General features: G+C 39.0%; 1 protein-coding gene across 4 annotated transcripts in view; it reads right to left on the bottom strand.

The window, feature by feature from the left end:
• Positions 1-1,034: 1,034 nt before the first annotated feature.
• The window catches only part of ryk (receptor like tyrosine kinase), an 81,902-nt gene continuing 63,188 nt past the window's right edge, over positions 1,035-19,748 (bottom strand). For all 4 annotated transcript variants that reach the window (XM_079459914.1, XM_079459913.1, XM_079459915.1 and 1 more), the window contains 2 exons: positions 11,486-11,622; positions 1,035-2,108 (listed from right to left, as the gene is read on the bottom strand). In XM_079459914.1, the coding sequence (XP_079316040.1) occupies positions 1,997-2,108; positions 11,486-11,622 (249 nt within the window). In that variant the 3' untranslated portion in view covers positions 1,035-1,996. The remainder of the gene's footprint in view (positions 2,109-11,485; positions 11,623-19,748) is intronic.

The raw sequence follows: 19,748 nt of genomic DNA, 5'->3' as shown, positions 1-19,748 counted from the left end.
TTTGTTTTGTTTTGAGAGAACATAAGCTCTTTACGGGTCACTACACTTTTCCAAGTTTATATTAGATATTACATATAATTTGGTAGCAAATAGAATGTTGTACATTTTCATCGTGCAAACTCAAGAGAAAGTCTGTTATTTAAAACGTTTGCAACTGCTTTTATGACAGAATCCACAACTTGTTTGCACTTGCTAAATGGTTCCCATCGGGTTATAAATACTGCATGCACACTTGGGATCTTCACACCCAATTGAACACTTGGGCCAACTACAGGAAATACGTCAAGTGCAAAGACTGCAAGTGTGGGTATTTGGCCAAAGCCTTTGTTTGAGCAAGCATTTACATGTATGCATTTGGCGGAAGCTTTTATTCAAAACAATTTACATTGCATTGTACTATACATTTGTTTCTGACTATGTGCTATCCCCTGGGATCAAACTCATGACCTTGGTGTTGCTAGCGCCATGCTCTAACCACTGAGCCACAGGAAAGCACCGAACAATACAGCAAGCCTGCCATTCAACCTCTGTGTTCTCAGGCATCCTAACACTAAGGTGAGCAGTAGTTCATTATCATTTAAAGAGACATGCACCTAAACAGGTCTCTGTGAACACAGCTGCTGTAGATAAGGTGTGGTTATGCATGACCATTGAGGAATTTAAACCAAACTATGTTGCAGACATTTAATGAAGATCCTAAAAAAATATTCAAACTTGGGAATGGGCATTTAATGTTCCCTTTTAGAGTCAAACTGCATACATTAGGCTTTGCAATGCAAATTTTGCAGTCAGACAGCACACAATCACTATACATAACTGAGCAGCTCTTCTGAGGATACATTTCAGCGCAATATATTCTAAAGAACTATTAAATGCATTTAGGATTTAGAAATTCAAAGTGAGGAATGGAAAATGTAACCGTAGAACTTGCAACAGCACAATCCAAGAAAAGCAGTTCATAACATGGCACCATTGTGGAAAAATATGATGTACTGGGTTAAACCTGTAATGGAACACAACAAACGACAGCACTCAACAGTAAGACCATTTTATTTAGAGGCCTCATTTAATTGGTAGGTATGAATTCAGGAAAGTTTACACAAAACTCTTAAAAATAACATGCAGTGATCACAGGGATATGGATTCAGCCTATTGATTCAGAACAAAACATTTGTTAAAAAGGGAGTTTAGGCTGTACACTTGAAATATTCACAGTGATTCAATCATTTACTTTTGAACACACACAGTTTAAACAGAAAGAAAGCACTGTCCACACAGGACATTCAAGCATCAGACACTAAGAATTTTCAAAATCCAGTACCAAAGTTCAATTTGCCCCCTAAAATGCTGGTCCACACCTCCGTGGCCATTTCATAATTAGGGATTTAAAGCTCATGACCAGGAGTAGGGCTCTACCATCTTCAGTCCCAGGTGAGTGATTGGATGGGAACAAGTAGAAACCTATGTTTTGTCACATCCGTGCTGATCTTAGGCAGTGAAGACACCAACATAATTTTTTTTAAATGAGGTTCCTCCCACCGCAGTCATTGAAAATGTATCTCCTGAAGTCTCTGAAAACAAAAATTCAAAATATCCTACGGAAATGTCCTGTTAGGCAATTATTATCCTTGTGTCTATTGTTAGTAAAACAAACAATAAAGAAACAAAGAGAACTGCAGTTTCCTGTAGACACCCTAATCAAGGTGTCTACATCAGCATGCCAACAAATGTGTGTACAGGGGTGGATGATCTTCTTCAGTATGGGAAAGAGATCTCAAAATGTCATGCAGCTATTTAGCTATGAAAATATTTTCCTCCAGGGACAAGCTACACCTACCAAACAAAGCCATTTTTCATATCACAAAATAAAAAATAGAAACACTGAGAAATGGCCAGATTTCTTACTGTATAAAGCAAGGCACGGCATAAACTTATATTGTCTTTAATAGTGCTGTTCAACAACTGCTGGGTTGGAGCAAGTGGCCTTGGTGAGAGATTAAACATAGGCCCCCAAAGCTGCATGAAACTCAGTGAGGCACTGGACAAGCTGTTGGAATTTTGGCCTCTCTTCTGGATCCAAGGCCCAGCAACATGCCATGACTGCAAACCTAAAACATAAAATCGAGCACATCTTGTCAACAAGTAAAACATAATTGTCTTTAGAACAATGACAGAGAGCAACCAGCAACTAATAAATTTGTAAAAGATAAAACAAAAAGTTAAAAAAAAGAAGCATTGATCTTACTTTTGACAGCAACAAATTAAATGAGTGAGAGATTACTTTGTCACTCCAGGTCTATTCAAGCCTTACACTCAAAGCAGGCATGCTTAAAAAGTAATTCAATCACCTATTCTCTAGAGGAAAGAGTGCTAAGCTGTGATTCAACACTGATTAGCTTTTCTGATTGGTATCCAGCAAACCGTGTTCTGGCAACCACACATAAAACAATAAATCTGAAATATTTTTGTTGCTTTGTAATTCCTGGCTGATTCGATGACCATGGCTCTGGTTACCTAGCCCTTTCAGGGTGGTGATAAGGGTCAGCTGTTAACTGTGCCAAGAACTGTTTTGTGCTAGGTTCTACAGGATAAAGGTTCATCCGGTGCTATGCAAAACAATAACGATTTAAGAAATAAGTTGCTCCTGACAATTTGGGAGCCCTGCCAATCGCAACACAACATTACTGTATGTAGCGTTAGAACATTATTTACTTTTCCATTTTATGCCTGCATTACGCACTTCCTTCCGCGTTTTCCGTGTTACGGCAATAAGAACCCACTACAGTTTGGTTACCCATGGCTCCAGTAAAATTATTATTATGCCACTTTGATGTGACATAGTTTGAGTAAAACCTACCCATTTTCCTCCTTCAAAACACCACCACAACTCGTCTTTCAAGTGGTCATTTCTGAACGTGCTGCAATTGGCACAAAGGAAACACATGCTAGATCTGACCTTAAATTTTATCTTGAATAAAATTAAAATATTAAGTTCCTGATACACTTTTATAGACAACTCATAATAATTTTTTCATTAAACTTTTTTAAAACACATTAAATAAAAGTTATTTAAATAAGTTGTGTAATTGACTGTTGTATTCAGTGTCGACCACTAGGAGCTGTACTGTTTAAAAGACTAGTCAATTAGTCTCGGACATCCCTAATACACAGGAAGCATATCCTCTAAACCATATATACACTTTGAACAGTTTATTGTGTCCACATTAATGACGTGACACTCAGTTTTTCTCTTATTTGTCTTATATTAGTCCTATTTAATAGTAAATAAAAGTAAATGGAACAGCATTGTTCTAAATATTTAGTGATGCACTTTATATATTGTTTTGCCATAATCCGATATGCATCTTGTGAAATATGAATCGTGTGTGTGTGGGCTCATTCTACATATAAGACTGACGGATCACATTTTACTGGAGGAACACCGTGCTGTCTGCATAACTTATTTAAATAGAAAACTATTATAACAGATGGTTCTTTTCACAATAAATCCAACGTACACAATGGCAAATATATTCATAGCTCTTAAAAGTGCAAACGGATGTTATATTGTGAATGCTTGGCATGGAGGATTTAGCAGTGTGAGCTCGTTTGGATGTCTGAGTAACGTGCAGAATCAAAATAAAAGTATGTAGCATACTTAGTAAATACTTAGTAAATTCAAAGGTTGGGAAACAAAAATACGAAGGGCTTTTAATTGTAGCACAAAATGTCAGAACACCGGCTCAGCCTAAAAAATTTTACACAACCCTCAGTTTATATGACACTTCAAATGCAAGAAGAAGAGAAAAATAACTTTAGTACTCATGTGCTGTGTTTGCCAGTTCTTTGACAGTGCACACTCATATGTCAGAACGCCTACACATAATCAACACGTGTTTAAATGGGAAAACATGCAACGATGACGAGCCATACATTTTTCCTACTATGCCAATCAATGATGTCACACAATTGAACTATGCTAACATTCTTCCAAATATCTTTCTCCGTGTTCATCAGAACAAAGTTTATACAGGTATGCAATGGAAAGAGGGTGAGCAAATGAAGGAATTTTCACATTTGGGTGAACGATCACTTTAAAGCAGTGCCACGTGCAATTATGTAAAGTGCATTTTTGGGAAACGCACATGAAACAATTCCCTTGTAGAAAACACTCTTAAGTGGTAAGACCCATTGTTATCTGGAAACTCAGCTCTGACTGGTTATGATTGTTGTGTTTATAGCACTACATAAACATATTTCAACAGATTAAGATAATCTGGCGTTACTTCAGAAAAGATTGTAACAACTGCATAACATTACATCAAAGTAGTCACGTGCATTATATACATTTATCTAAGTGATATTTTACTGCTGAGTTTAATGTTTTTACCTAAAAGAAATACAAATTACTTAGTATTTTTGGTATACTTTAATATCTATTAATTTTGAGCTAAAAATCACAATCTATATAATTATCATTTAAAAAACTTGTAGTTAATATTGCAGTGCCTAAGAGGATTTAATCAAGAGTTAGAAATTATTAATATTATTTATTAAATTATTTAGTTATGGTCTATATGCAAATGTGACAATACTCTTCTAAAACAATAATCGAGAAAAAATACAAATATCAAAGGTAAGTAAATTCAAATTATTAGTATAATCCTTTGTTCAAAGCCGGTGTCCTGATCAACCATGTTTTTATTGCTATAGAGCAGGGGCCTGTACCATGAATGTAGCTGAACAAACTCAGGGTAGTTGGATTAGTTTTGTGTTGACAAAACCAAACCAACGTGATCAAGCTTTGTTGGTACCATGAAGCAGCTCATGGAGTTTCTTTGTCAACTCAAGCTTTGATCCTGAAGCTAAGATTAGTTTGCGCGCGCGTGCACATGAACGAGTGACGTCAGCATGGCAAAACCAATCGCATTATAAATGGATAAAGCGATTTCCACAATATGAACACAAACATGAATTTCAGCCATGGACTGATATGTTTCTGCTGTCTACGCAAGAGAGAAGTGTTTCAGAAACACTGCTGATTGCGTTAATGCGCAAGTTAAAAGACTATATAGTACACACATTTACTGTAGTGCTGTAGGGCAAACAGGATCCACGGGGTCCTCGATGGAAATAGGGGTCCGTGTCCTTGCGGGCAGCTTTTTTATGTAAGGCATGGGTACAGAAATATTACAACAAATGTTCATTGAATGTTCTATTGCAACGTTAACCTGCGCGCGGACAAAAAACATCCATTCAGGCAGCAAAAGCAAGAAAGTTAACCTTACATCTGCTTCATCCTTTCCCTTCCTTAATAAAAGCCTTAATAAAAACTACTGTTCAGGACAAAGAAACATGTCCTAATACAGTGAAACTGTTCCTAGATGTTCTGCACCACAGACAAGAATGTAAAAAATGCAATGCAAATACATATGATACAATAAAAGTGGAATATAAGTAAATTGAACACCGAAGAAAGCCGAGCTACTCTCATGGTACCTAAAACCCAAGGTTGGCACAAACTAAACTGAAACATAGCTGGCTAGCCACCTAAACCAGCTTCATGGTACAGGCCCCAGGGGTCTCCAACCTTTTTGTATGCGAGAGGCTACCAAAATATCTAAAATCCTCTAGAGGGCTACTTGTTGATAACATACTTTCAAACTTTAAACATGTGATGCTTTATTTTTACGCTCACAGAACAAAATTCAGTTTTCTTATATTAAAGAATATATTAAAGCTTATGACAGCTGCTTATAATTAACTTTCATGACGATGTAGCACTTGGCTGATCGGTATAGTCACAGATTTATTATTGGTGAGCCCTGTGTTCACAATGTAGCAGTAAAAAAACTGAATATACATAGGTGATGGTTGATGTCAGCTGTGTGTATTTGCCATTTAGTTCAAATTAAATGATTTCTCTGAGATTCATTAATAATATGCATAACAAATGTCTTCTGAATGTCTTCAGGGGTGTATAAAGAACTTTTATTACCTTAGAATGAGTTATTTCTATCTACATATATCGCGGGTCCCCCTGCAAGGAATTCGCCATGTTGTTTATAAAGTAGCCCTAAACGGAAAAACTGCTCTCCTTTGACAAAGAAAAGAAAATGTAATGACATCTTAACCCTTGTGCTGTGTTTAAAACCCTATAACACTTGTGGTTCCCAGGACAAAATGACCCGGCTATCAAAGATGGCTTATAAAACAGTTGTCATACAATATTATCACCAAATATTGGATTCAATCTTTTTGTCAACTTGTTTTCTTTCATTGTGGATGGGATTTGTGCGTTTATTTCAAACGGATTCATTGTAGGCTTAATTGATCTGCGCAAAGGCACCTTAAAAATGACCAGCCATTGAAAATGAGTGTGGAAGATCACAAAACTAAGGACCTTTATTTTGAAATCATTTTTTATGAATAAAGATGTGAAGTAACAATTGTGCTGTTTCTGTGTCAAATCTGACCATTGTGACATAAAAAACAGAACAAATTAACGCTATTATATAGAGAACATATTATGCAACATAAAAATACTGTCATTCCAGGAAGATATATTTTTTTACTTGGGAGCAAAAGTTTGAAAATCAATGACCACCTGGATGTGTCTGTCAAATCTGGCCATTGTGAAAAACAAAAAAGAACACACTGACACTGTCATACAAAGACAATTTCATGGAGCAACAAAAACTGTACATATTCTTTATGCACACTGTGCCCCAAAAGATATTCCATGAAATATACAGTACATGTCTGTATGACAGCATAAATGTGTTTTCAAGTTTAATTGTCAAATTTAAAAGGGAACAACATTTCCAAATAAAGGTCCTGTTTTTGTGATCTTTCACTTTAAAAGGCCAGTCATTTTCAACCTGGAATACAAGTCTCAACTTGAGCGATTTTGAACAAAACTAAATTTCTAAAAGCATCTAAAGCATTTCAGCCTGAGCTTCCTAATTAAACATTTAAGTACTAGTGTGAGAAATCTTTTTGATATTTTACTTAATATTAGCATAATTTTGTATAATAATAATGCTTTTTTCACGCATTACTAAGGTGCGTAAGCTCAGATCAATTAGGCCTACGACTAATCAGTTCAGAAAAGAAACACAAAACCAGTATTAACTGAAAGAAAACAAGTTGACAAAAAGATTGAATAATATAGCATATCGAGTGATTTTTAAGCTTTCTTTGGTAGGCGGGTTATTTTGACCCGGGAACACCACAAGCGTGATTCTGTGGCATTTTGTATACAATTAAAGCATTTCAGAACAAACTTCCTGGTTAAACAAATAAATCTAGATTAAAGTAGGCTAGTGTGAACATCAGTGCAAATGTATGTCATGTTTTATGTTATATTGCCAAATTTATTCACAAAAAATTTTTTTTCAGTCAGGAACACAACAAGTGTAACAAGGTGGGGGGAAAAACACAAAAGCAAAAAAAATTTACATTCTTTTGTGAGAGGATGTTATAGTCTTTGTGAACAGTCACCAAATTTCAGTCCAATTCAATAACATTAACTAGTATTATTGGGTAAAATAATCTTTTAAAATGACCCGAACACAACATGAGGGTTAAAGGAAAGTTCACCTTCATAATGAAAATTCTGTTATCTTTGACTCACCCTGTTGTCATTTTAAACCTTTGTAAAAAAATGTTTGTAACCAAAAACCGTAGACTAGTCCCTATTGACTTCTGTATGGACAAAAAAGTCAATGGGGACCAACGATTTTCTGTTTAATTATCATCTTTTGTGTTCCGCAGAAGAAAGAAAAAAATAAAAGGCTTGAAATGACAAGAGGGCATGTAAATAATGACATAATTTTCATTTCCTTGAATCCTGTAGTGCTTCGAAAGGGTGGGGGAGGGGTGAAGAGAGCTGTTGGTTGATATTTGGGTAACACTTTATATTACGGTGCCGTTGTTACTGTGTGTTCACATAGAGCGCGAATGAGGCGTCAAGCGCGAGTGATTTACATGTTAAGTCAATGCAAAGACGCGATAGACGCGCTTGCGGCGCGAATGAGGCGGCGCGAATGACGCGAGTTGAAAAATCTGAACTTTGGCGAAAATTCGCGCCGCGTTAACCAATCAGGCGCCTGCTTGAGTAGTGACGTAGACGACGTAGCGAGCAGAGGCAGAAATAAAAAATGGAGGACAAGCTCATCTCAGTGTGTGGACACCCGGAGCTATATGATACGTGTTCATAAAAATAGGAATAAAAAGGATCTTGCTTGGAAGAAAGTGAGTGAGGAGGTCGGAGAATCCGGTAAATTGTAAAAACATTTTCGTGAAGCGAATTTCACTCGCGAATGACGCGAATAGCGCGAATGACGCGAATAGCGCGAATGACGCGTTTTTCACGCGCGAATGGCGCGAATAGCGCGAATGACGCGAATGAAGCGAGTAAACACAAAATGTTCAAGCGTCAAACTACTCGCGAATAGCGCGTTTTTGACGCCTCATTCGCGCTCTATGTGAACACACAGTTACACGTTACATGTAGTTACTATTAATTATGCATAGTTACATGTAATTAATCCTAAACCAAACCCTGATCCTAACTCTAACCCTATAGTAAGCACATGTAGTTAATTGTTATACTCCGTACTTACAGTAATTGTATAATTGCACTGTAATACGGGCACTGTAAAATAAAGTGTAACCGATATTTGCAACTTCACCGCTAGATTCTGCTAAATGTGACGCACTGAAACTTGTAAATAATGACATAATTTTCATTTCCTTGAATCCTGTAGTGCTTCGAAAGGGAGGGGGAGGGGTGAAGAGAGCTGTTGGTTGATATTTGGGTAACACTTTATATTACGGTGCCGTTGTTACTGTGTGTTCACATAGAGCGCGAATGAGGCGTCAAGCGCGAGTGATTTACATGTTAAGTCAATGCAAAGACGCGATAGACGCGCTTGCGGCGCGAATGAGGCGGCGCGAATGACGCGAGTTGAAAAATCTGAACTTTGGCGAAAATTCGCGCCGCGTTAACCAATCAGGCGCCTGCTTGAGTAGTGACGTAGACGACGTAGCGAGCAGAGGCAGAAATAAAAAATGGAGGACAAGCTCATCTCAGTGTGTGGACACCCGGAGCTATATGATACGTGTTCATAAAAATAGGAATAAAAAGGATCTTGCTTGGAAGAAAGTGAGTGAGGAGGTCGGAGAATCCGGTAAATTGTAAAAACATTTTCGTGAAGCGAATTTCACTCGCGAATGACGCGAATAGCGCGAATGACGCGAATAGCGCGAATGACGCGAATAGCGCGAATGACGCGTTTTTCACGCGCGAATGGCGCGAATAGCGCGAATGACGCGAATGAAGCGAGTAAACACAAAATGTTCAAGCGTCAAACTACTCGCGAATAGCGCGTTTTTGACGCCTCATTCGCGCTCTATGTGAACACACAGTTACACGTTACATGTAGTTACTATTAATTATGCATAGTTACATGTAATTAATCCTAAACCAAACCCTGATCCTAACTCTAACCCTATAGTAAGCACATGTAGTTAATTGTTATACTCCGTACTTACAGTAATTGTATAATTGCACTGTAATACGGGCACTGTAAAATAAAGTGTAACCGATATTTGCAACTTCACCGCTAGATTCTGCTAAATGTGACGCACTGAAACTTGTAAATAATGACATAATTTTCATTTCCTTGAATCCTGTAGTGCTTCGAAAGGGAGGGGGAGGGGTGAAGAGAGCTGTTGGTTGATATTTGGGTAACACTTTATATTACGGTGCCGTTGTTACTGTGTGTTCACATAGAGCGCGAATGAGGCGTCAAGCGCGAGTGATTTACATGTTAAGTCAATGCAAAGACGCGATAGACGCGCTTGCGGCGCGAATGAGGCGGCGCGAATGACGCGAGTTGAAAAATCTGAACTTTGGCGAAAATTCGCGCCGCGTTAACCAATCAGGCGCCTGCTTGAGTAGTGACGTAGACGACGTAGCGAGCAGAGGCAGAAATAAAAAATGGAGGACAAGCTCATCTCAGTGTGTGGACACCCGGAGCTATATGATACGTGTTCATAAAAATAGGAATAAAAAGGATCTTGCTTGGAAGAAAGTGAGTGAGGAGGTCGGAGAATCCGGTAAATTGTAAAAACATTTTCGTGAAGCGAATTTCACTCGCGAATGACGCGAATAGCGCGAATGACGCGAATAGCGCGAATGACGCGTTTTTCACGCGCGAATGGCGCGAATAGCGCGAATGACGCGAATGAAGCGAGTAAACACAAAATGTTCAAGCGTCAAACTACTCGCGAATAGCGCGTTTTTGACGCCTCATTCGCGCTCTATGTGAACACACAGTTACACGTTACATGTAGTTACTATTAATTATGCATAGTTACATGTAATTAATCCTAAACCAAACCCTGATCCTAACTCTAACCCTATAGTAAGCACATGTAGTTAATTGTTATACTCCGTACTTACAGTAATTGTATAATTGCACTGTAATACGGGCACTGTAAAATAAAGTGTAACCGATATTTGCAACTTCACCGCTAGATTCTGCTAAATGTGACGCACTGAAACTTGTAAATAATGACATAATTTTCATTTCCTTGAATCCTGTAGTGCTTCGAAAGGGAGGGGGAGGGGTGAAGAGAGCCGTTGGTTGATATTTGGGTAACACTTTATATTACGGTGCCGTTGTTACTGTGTGTTCACATAGAGCGCGAATGAGGCGTCAAGCGCGAGTGATTTACATGTTAAGTCAATGCAAAGACGCGATAGACGCGCTTGCGGCGCGAATGAGGCGGCGCGAATGACGCGAATAGCGCGAATGACGCGAGTTGAAAAATCTGAACTTTGGCGAAAATTCGCGCCGCGTTAACCAATCAGGCGCCTGCTTGAGTAGTGACGTAGACGACGTAGCGAGCAGAGGCAGAAATAAAAAATGGAGGACAAGCTCATCTCAGTGTGTGGACACCCGGAGCTATATGATACGTGTTCATAAAAATAGGAATAAAAAGGATCTTGCTTGGAAGAAAGTGAGTGAGGAGCGAATAGCACGAATGACGCGAATGAAGCGAGTAAACACAAAATGTTCAAGCGTCAAACTACTCGCGAATAGCGCGTTTTTGACGCCTCATTCGCGCTCTATGTGAACACACAGTTACACGTTACATGTAGTTACTATTAATTATGCATAGTTACATGTAATTAATCCTAAACCAAACCCTGATCCTAACTCTAACCCTATAGTAAGCACATGTAGTTAATTGTTATACTCCGTACTTACAGTAATTGTATAATTGCACTGTAATACGGGCACTGTAAAATAAAGTGTAACCGATATTTGCAACTTCACCGCTAGATTCTGCTAAATGTGACGCACTGAAACTTTAAATGCACACACTACAAGCAGACGGAAAAGTGGCACAGAGAAATTAAGTTACTATTTTTCTGCCAATAATAATACCAAGTCACTAGGCAGATACTTACAGTTCATCTGGGCAGTTGATGGGTTGTGCTATTCTGTAGCCATCCTTTAAATAAGCTGCCATCTCGAAGGGGTCGATGTCAACATACGGAGTTTGTCCCAGGGTCATCAGCTCCCACAGAGTTACCCCGAAGGCCCACTGCAGAGAAAAGATACATGAAGGTGTGAGCCACAAATGTCTAAACCAGAACCATTTGATGCAGGCAATGGATACTGTCTACAGATCTGAATGGAGAAACACATTCCTATCAGCATCTTAACCAAGGTCTTAACCATTATGTCAAGACTAATTTCACAGATTGAAAACAAAATGAAGAGAACTTGTTATATATCTGGAAAAACTGTTTAGGCAATGTTCGAGCCATCTGCAGCAGGGTAAGAATGGGAACAAAGAATTCCAGAAATAAAAAGAAAGGAAATTTGGATTTATTTTAGATAGATTAATTTAAAAAATCAATATAATTGTATCTACATATATTGGAAACATCAGATCAGGGCAGATTCATTGGGTCTCAATCACTTATAACTGCATGGATTGTTTCATATTTGTACGCATAGGAGAACTTTTCACATTTCAAATTAATCAATTAAACTGTGTCAGTGTGGCTTTACGCGCTGACGTGTGGCTTTCACGTGTTGACGTAAATTAGTATTAGCACATCTTTGTCATGCAAAAAACATGAAAATCTATTATTTATTATCTGCATTGTCATACCAAAAAATAAATACAATTCTCTATTAAAAGAAATTAAACCGTTTAACTGATAGTAGAAGTGGGCGGAATGGTCAAAAATCTATTTCACGGAAAGAGTAAATTATTTTAAGGTGACGACATATTCATGAAATCTCGCATTATAATGCTATATTTTACACCAAATTTTTCTTAGATTGATTTAACTAATTTATTTATTACAGTTTATTTAAATGCTCAATAGTTAATAATTAAAATGTAGGCAAGTTATGAAAATGTACTGAAGATATCAAATTAAGTTCTGACAATCAGATGTATTATTTATATCATATCTATATCATATGTATACAGTAGGAAGATAGACAACATGTATAATAATGAAGTTTTAATATGAACAAACAGTGAGAGTACAGTATTTGACTCGTGTTATAAACTGGTGTTCATGGGGTCTGTACTGTAGGTGTTTATTGTTTTCACTCTCTATTAGATGAGCAATATTCGTGTGTTGCTCACTGTCTTTAGGTTTGTTTATTCTCTATGTTTACTCCTCACGCGTCTCCCAAAACGGGATGTTAGTGCGTCACATCAAAGCGCTCACGCGGCGAGCATCATCGCGTATTTCACTGCAAGTTTCACCTTAGCTTGCCTGAAGTTAAATTTTATTAAAGCTATTAACAGCTTTACAAAACAACCTGACTTCTGCAATACGTGTTGAGATTGAGCTTTTTTCTATGCTGGAGCAGATCCCTGCACGAGCACTGCGGGTGACAGAAGCATCGCCGGAATGGAGCGGATCAGTAAACTACAGACTGAAAGAATGTTTGATAGGTTCATTTGTTACGGGTGGATTCATTCATTCGTTTTTTCAGAACAGAGGCCAATTTGCTGAGCGCCGAGTTAAACACGCCCACTTATTTACATTCCGCGGAATACACAGAATAGAAAAATCTCGGAACGGAATATTCTGCCCAGCCCTAACTGATAATAGTAATCGGTCATAGGGTTTTACTATCGGTTAACGGTTAAACGATTAATATGAACATCCCTACTTGGTATATGTGCATTTGTGTTTAAACATTGTCAGCCACTGAGAGAGGGTGACTACATGAATGATTTTTGCTGTGTCAACATAGAATTGTTAAAACTGGGCAGAGCTCCATGTATGCTTTGTATGTATAATAGTTCAAGCCACTGTTAGCAGATTAAACTTGGCCTGGATTTATGACATGGCCCTAATGGCCTTATGATTAATTGGACAAAAAAAAAATTGATGTGTATGAAGCCATGATACTGAATGTATTAGTTGTGCACGGTGCCAATTTTCTTTTGCTCAATTCTTTTGAAGTTGAAATTTTTAATAGTATGGGAGAACGTGTAGGATTTTGTTTTTTATTTTGGGAAGATGAAGATTAGGTATTTTTAACTCTTGGCTCTTTGATACCCCCCCTTCTAAAAGAAAGAGGTGATGTTTAATTTAAAAATAAATCATGTTATGTTTTCTATGACCTTGATCTGAGCTATTATGATGTGTGTGTATTTTTATTGAAAAAGATTGGGGAGCAGAGAACATCAACAGAGTCATTGAACAGATACATGACAAGCTACTTCATTGTTGCCAGATTTGAAAAATGTAGTTCCAGCAAGCACTCTTGAATAAGTCCAATAAGAGCAATAAGGAGGATTATGAAGCAGACTTAATGAGTACAACTAGGAATTCTGCAGCTAGAGGACTTCCACAAATCATCATATTTGGAAAAACCAAGGAAACTCTCAAACCAATTACCTACAGAGCAACAAGAGAACTCACTGTTAAAAGTGCCAAGTTTTCCACAGTTTTTTACCCTTTGAACTAAAATAACATTGCATATATGGAGCAATAGAGACACCCGTGACATCCTATGAGACTTTCAGGACTCATATGGATCACAATGCCATTGATTGGGAGAAAAGACATTGCTAATGAACACTTTGCCAATACCACTTCAACTGATACCACATTGACCAGCCTAGGTAAGTCACACTGGGAGAGAAATCCCAGCGACGACCATATCAACATGCATGTAGATTCATGGATAACGAAATATGACAAAGTACTGTTATGTGTGTGCTCAGTTCCCTGACAATGTCACGGGAGGGGACTGGTGGCCAAATCAAGATCACAAAATCAAGACTTCAATCAAAATGACTTTGTTTGATGTGGCAGCAGCAATGTTTAAAAGGAACCCATTGTATAGAGAGATGTTTGGCTTAATGTGTTCTAATAGCCTAACACCAATGGCATTTGTGGTTAGAAACAAAATATTTTCAATTCTTAAAAAAGAAATGTAAATGTACGTTAATGTAATACTCATTTTAACCTAAGGAGGCCGCCATGTTCTTTTTCGATGACGTAAACTGGTTGCACGCACTGCAATGCGCCGAAACTAAACACAGACACACTAATCAGTTCTTCAGAAATTCAGAAATATATATATATATATATATATATATAAAATGCTAAACTAAGAATGAAAATAAAGACGCTATTTGGTGTACATTTTAATATTGTTCGTCAGAAACAATACAAACATGCATATTTATAGCCAAAATCATTTCAAATTTATTATATACATGTTTTAGCCATAATACAAGGCATTTTATCCAGATTTAGACTTTTTGATGTTGATGTTATTGTATTCTCTCCCTCTGTCATTAGCTGATGGGGGCTAATATTTACGTTTTCTCTAATACGGAATAAATAGCAAGCATCTTATTATTGTGTTTATCAGTATATTCTCATAATGTATTGTTCAACTTTCTACAGAAAAAAGCCCTGGGCTGAAAAATCATTGTGAATGGACATTGGCTGAAAAGGTCTCAACAATATTCAGCCCTGCTTTGGGTGTAGCATCATAAATGCATGTAGTGGAAATCACCAGATATTAATTTATTTTGCTTATGAATGCCATGAGGATCATGATGGAGCGCATCAAGGAAGAACTACAAGGATTACATTTAACTGTGGACCAGCTAACAGCAGGACATGGTGAAGTTTGTGCCACAATGTTTGAAACCAGCTGTATGTGCATTCCAGAGAATGATGTTGATGGACATATAACCTACAAAGGTATAAAAAAGTCACTTTGCTAACGGGGACCTTGATAAAAAAAGGGGGGTTGAATCAATACGTTATCCATGATACGAGATAACTAATATAAGATGAGAAAGGCTTTTTACCTATCTAGCATACTCATAGTCTGGCAGTGGCTGCAAACCAGCTTTGGCCTGGGGCAGGGCAGAGCAGATGAACCAGCATTTTTCTGGTTAGGACACTGTAACTGGTCACTCCATACAGGCATATCCCAACCCAGAACCATATCAGCAGGTAATCTATCAACCACTCCAGCATTCATCAGATACAGCTGTCTGTTGACATTAACTGTAACCTCCATATTAGGATACATTACTCTGTCACTAACTTCCCATTTAAAATGAGAACTGTGCTTAAAAAGCAAAGGCTTCACCCACTTGGAATAAACCAAATAACCGACAGGGTATTACACATCCTTACCAGCTACAAACAGGTATGAACCGATAAGTTTATATATGTCATTATAATATAGAAAGTTATATAGTTAAACACATACAACAAATATATGTTGTTGCCTTATTATACAAGTATACATACTAAAAAAAGTACTTTTTCCGTTTCTTCACCAAGACACATTTAGCCTTAAGACACGACAGTGCCCCCGTGAATGTGCTGCGCAAAAGTACCTCAATTTCAGGACCCGCAAAAATCTGCCGTGTTTAGGCCACTGGTGCTTGCCGCAGCCACAAGAGCGCTGGACCCGGAAGACAAGACACAACAAAACAACTGGCAACACAAAGCGGCAGACAAGATGACAAACAGCTGACAACACACTGACAAATCTGTCACTTTATTCAGAAAAGTAAAAAAAGTTTAAAAAAAATAATAGTCAAGCATGGTAAAGGCTAAAGGCTAGAGACCATCTCCAAGCAGCTCGACGTTCCTGTGACAACAGTTGCTTATATTATTAAGAAGTTTAAGGTCTATGGAATTGTAGCCAACCTCCCATTGGCGCAACCGCAAGAGAAAAATCGACCCCAGATTGAACAGAAGGATAGTGCGAATGACAAAAAAAAAGAACCAAGGGTTACTGCCAAACAGATACTAGCTGAACTCCAAGGTGAAGGTACATCCGTTTCTGATCGCATCATCCGTCGCTTTTTGAACAAAAGTGGGCTCCATGTAAGAAGACCCAGGAGGATTCCACTTTTGAAAGAAAAAAAGAAAAAAGCCAGATTGGATTTGCAATATCATATTGAAAAGCCACAATCCTTCAGGGAGAATCTCCTATAGACAGATGAGTCAAAACTGGAGCTTTTTGGCAATTCCCATCAGCTCTTTATTTACAGACAAAATAAAATAATCAAGCTTTCAAAGAAGTGAAACATATAGTGAAGTCACCTACAGTGAAAGATGGAGGCTCGGTTATGTTTTGGAGCTGCTTCACTGCATCTGGCACGGGTGCCTTGAATCTGTGCAGGGCAAAATTAAATCTCAAGGCTATCAAGGCATTCTGGCACGAAAAATACTGCCATGTGTCAGAAAGCTCTGTCTCAGTCACAGGTCCTACAACAGGATAATGACCTTAAAACAACAACTAAAATTACCCAAGAATGGATAAGAACAAAACATTGGAATATTCTGAAGTGGCCTTCTATGAGTCCTGATCTGAATCCTATCAAACATCTATGGAAAGAGCTGAGACTTGCAGTCTGGAGAAGGCACCCATAAAACCTGAGACAGCTGGAGCAGTTTGCTCAGGAAGGGTGGGCCAAACTACCTGTAAACAGGTGCCAAAGTCTCATTGAGAGCTACAGAAAACGTTTGCTTCCAGTGATTGCCTCTAAAGGTTGTGCAACAAAATATTAGATGAGGGGTCCCATCATTTTTGTCCATGACATTTTCATTTGTTTTATTATTTACAATATTATGTTGAATAAAAAAAAATCACAAGCAAAGTCTGATTTCTATTAAATATGGAATAAACAATGGTGGATGGCAATTACTTTTGTCAGTTTCCAGTTATTTCAGAGAAAATTGTGCATTCTTTGTTTTTTGTGGCGGGGTACCAACAAATTTGAGCAGGTCTGTATGTTGTTAGTCTGGGAGTAATGTAAAACAATGGCTGTGTGTGCATGTATGACAACCCGAGCGATAGTGCAAATCCCTGTCTGTACCCGAGAGAGCGGCTAAAACTGTAAATGTGCAAAAAGACATGTAAAGAATGGAATATTGGTGGGAGTACAAGTGCTGTCCTAGCCAGAGTCCTTTGTCTAAATCTGCAAGATGTATTTTCTTTATTGTTTGCTCATCCGCAATATGTCTTTGAGATGTTTGAAATGTCATGTAGACATCAAGATGATGTCTGTAAGATGTTTAAGATTCAGAATGTACAGCAGGTAAAAGAAATATTAAACACATCACCATTTTACTCCGTAAATATATTGGTCGAGGTGCAGTTGAAAAGAAATTTTGTCCAAATGTTGGTAGCAATCCAAATAATCAATACATACAAAGAAAACAAAACAAATAAGTTCTCAAATTAAGATAATTATTGAACACATGGAGAACGGGAGTTGCAAAAAGTCTTGGCTTTCCATGACACCGGCTAAAATATATCAGTAATTAGAAAGCAATCCTGCCCAGCAATGCATGAAACTTAATTTCTCTATACAGGAGGTATCTTTGAAGCTGTCATTTCCAACAAAGGCTTTTGTACAAAGTATTAGATAAATTTCAGTTGCGTGTTCAATACTTTTTCCCTGTCTCATTCTATTTTATTATACATAACTTGTGAATTTATCTGTTTTGTTTTCTTTGTATGTATGGATTAATTGTGATGTTAACTACATCCGGGGCCCGTTTCAATAAGGATGTTCAACCAACACAGAGTTCAAATGTGAACTGAGTTGATTTACTCAGATAATCGCTACTCTGAGTTTTCTGTTTCAGAACAGCTGATTTCAATGAGTTCAATCCACTCTGAGTAAGTTCACCCTAGGTTACGCATGTGCACCGCGGCTTTAAAAAGCCATCATCAATTGAGAGAAGATAGCACGATTCACCATGGCAACGGCATGTGACAAAAAGCACTCCGTTTATTACACGCCAGTCAAATTGAAGGTACTGTTTCAAGTGTACAGCGAATATGAGCCCATTTTTAGAAAGAAGCGCAATACAACCACAGCAGCAAAAGAGAGAGAGTCTGCGTGGGAGAAAATTGCTTTAGGTGTCAATGCGTATAGACCGCAGACTAATTTGAATGTTTGATGTGTCTTATAAAGTCATTACAGACTGAAGTGTTAAATGAGAATGAACATTATATTTGTGTCTTCTATAGACTGTAACTTAATCCTGTGGTGAAGTTTTTCATTTTCAAATAATTATTGCAGATCTAATATTCGACTAGTCGTGCACACCCCTACTGCATGCCTGCATCAAATTTAAAGAGCTTGTCCTCTTGTACAGGCTGCGTGTGATGTGTGCTTAGCCCCGGTGTTAAACACGGGTTTCGGTAACCATCCCTTTGACTGTTCCGGCAGTGTGAGCATGGTCTTATGTGCGCCTACGGCATGCTGACAGTGGCACTGCGCAGAAGACGTATTTCAGCAATTGGATCGGTTTGAGGACAGGTCATGTTCACACCTTAAACGAACGGTGCCTGAGTTTGTTTGGAACCGGACCAAGACCACCTCCTCAACGGGGGTGGAGTCGTCACTTCCCACGAGGTGTCAACTGACGAGAGAGCGTTTGGCTGTCTGGTTCAGGACACCCGGTGGGCGTGTGACATGCAGGGGCTTTGCCGTCTGCTGTCTCCACGGGAGGAGGCATTTGGGCGAGTTGTGATGACTGCAGTGAGCAAATGCCACCCTGAGGTTTAGTACGCTACGCCTGGTCGTGCTGTCCGGGACAGTATGCTGGCTCTGCACGAGAGGCCGGAGCCTCATCAGTGCAAGCAAGACAGCTAGCAACTTGAGGGCAGTGATATGCCAACGCAGGTGGGGGCCCGTCCAGCGACCCGACACTGCGCGCCCGTTGCACACCGCACCCGCACCCCGTAGGGAGGCGTCTGTCGTTACCACGACCGGCCTCAAGACCTGCCCGGGGTTAGGATGCGACGGCCGCAGGCGTAATGACGATACGCCAACTGCCAGTGCGCCACGCTCTCCAGGGAACTCGTCTCTGTAGTCAGTGCTGTCGCGGTCCCATGTGTGTCAACCCGAGGGGGACAGGCCACCCCCGAGGACACCATGCCCAGGAGCCTCTGAAACTGATTTCAGGGGACCCCTGGCTGCTGCCTGACAGTTCAAGCAGCTCAGCACTGACTGTGCATGCTCGAGAGCGAGCACGCTGTCATGGAGACAGTGTTGAGTTCTCTACCAGGAAAGGGGGCTCTGCGCCAGGGAGAGCTGCTCTTTTTCCCGGCTGCCCCGTTACTGACATGCCAGCCCCTCGACAGTGCCGAGGGAGACTGGACATGAGAGTATGCGGTCAGTTGTCATGA

The sequence above is a fragment of the Barbatula barbatula genome (genome assembly GCF_947034865.1).
Source record: "Barbatula barbatula genome assembly, chromosome: 7".
NCBI classification, from domain to species: Eukaryota; Metazoa; Chordata; class Actinopteri; order Cypriniformes; family Nemacheilidae; genus Barbatula; species Barbatula barbatula.
Note: the sequence above shows the minus strand (reverse complement) of the source record. Positions and strands in the feature narration are given on the sequence as shown.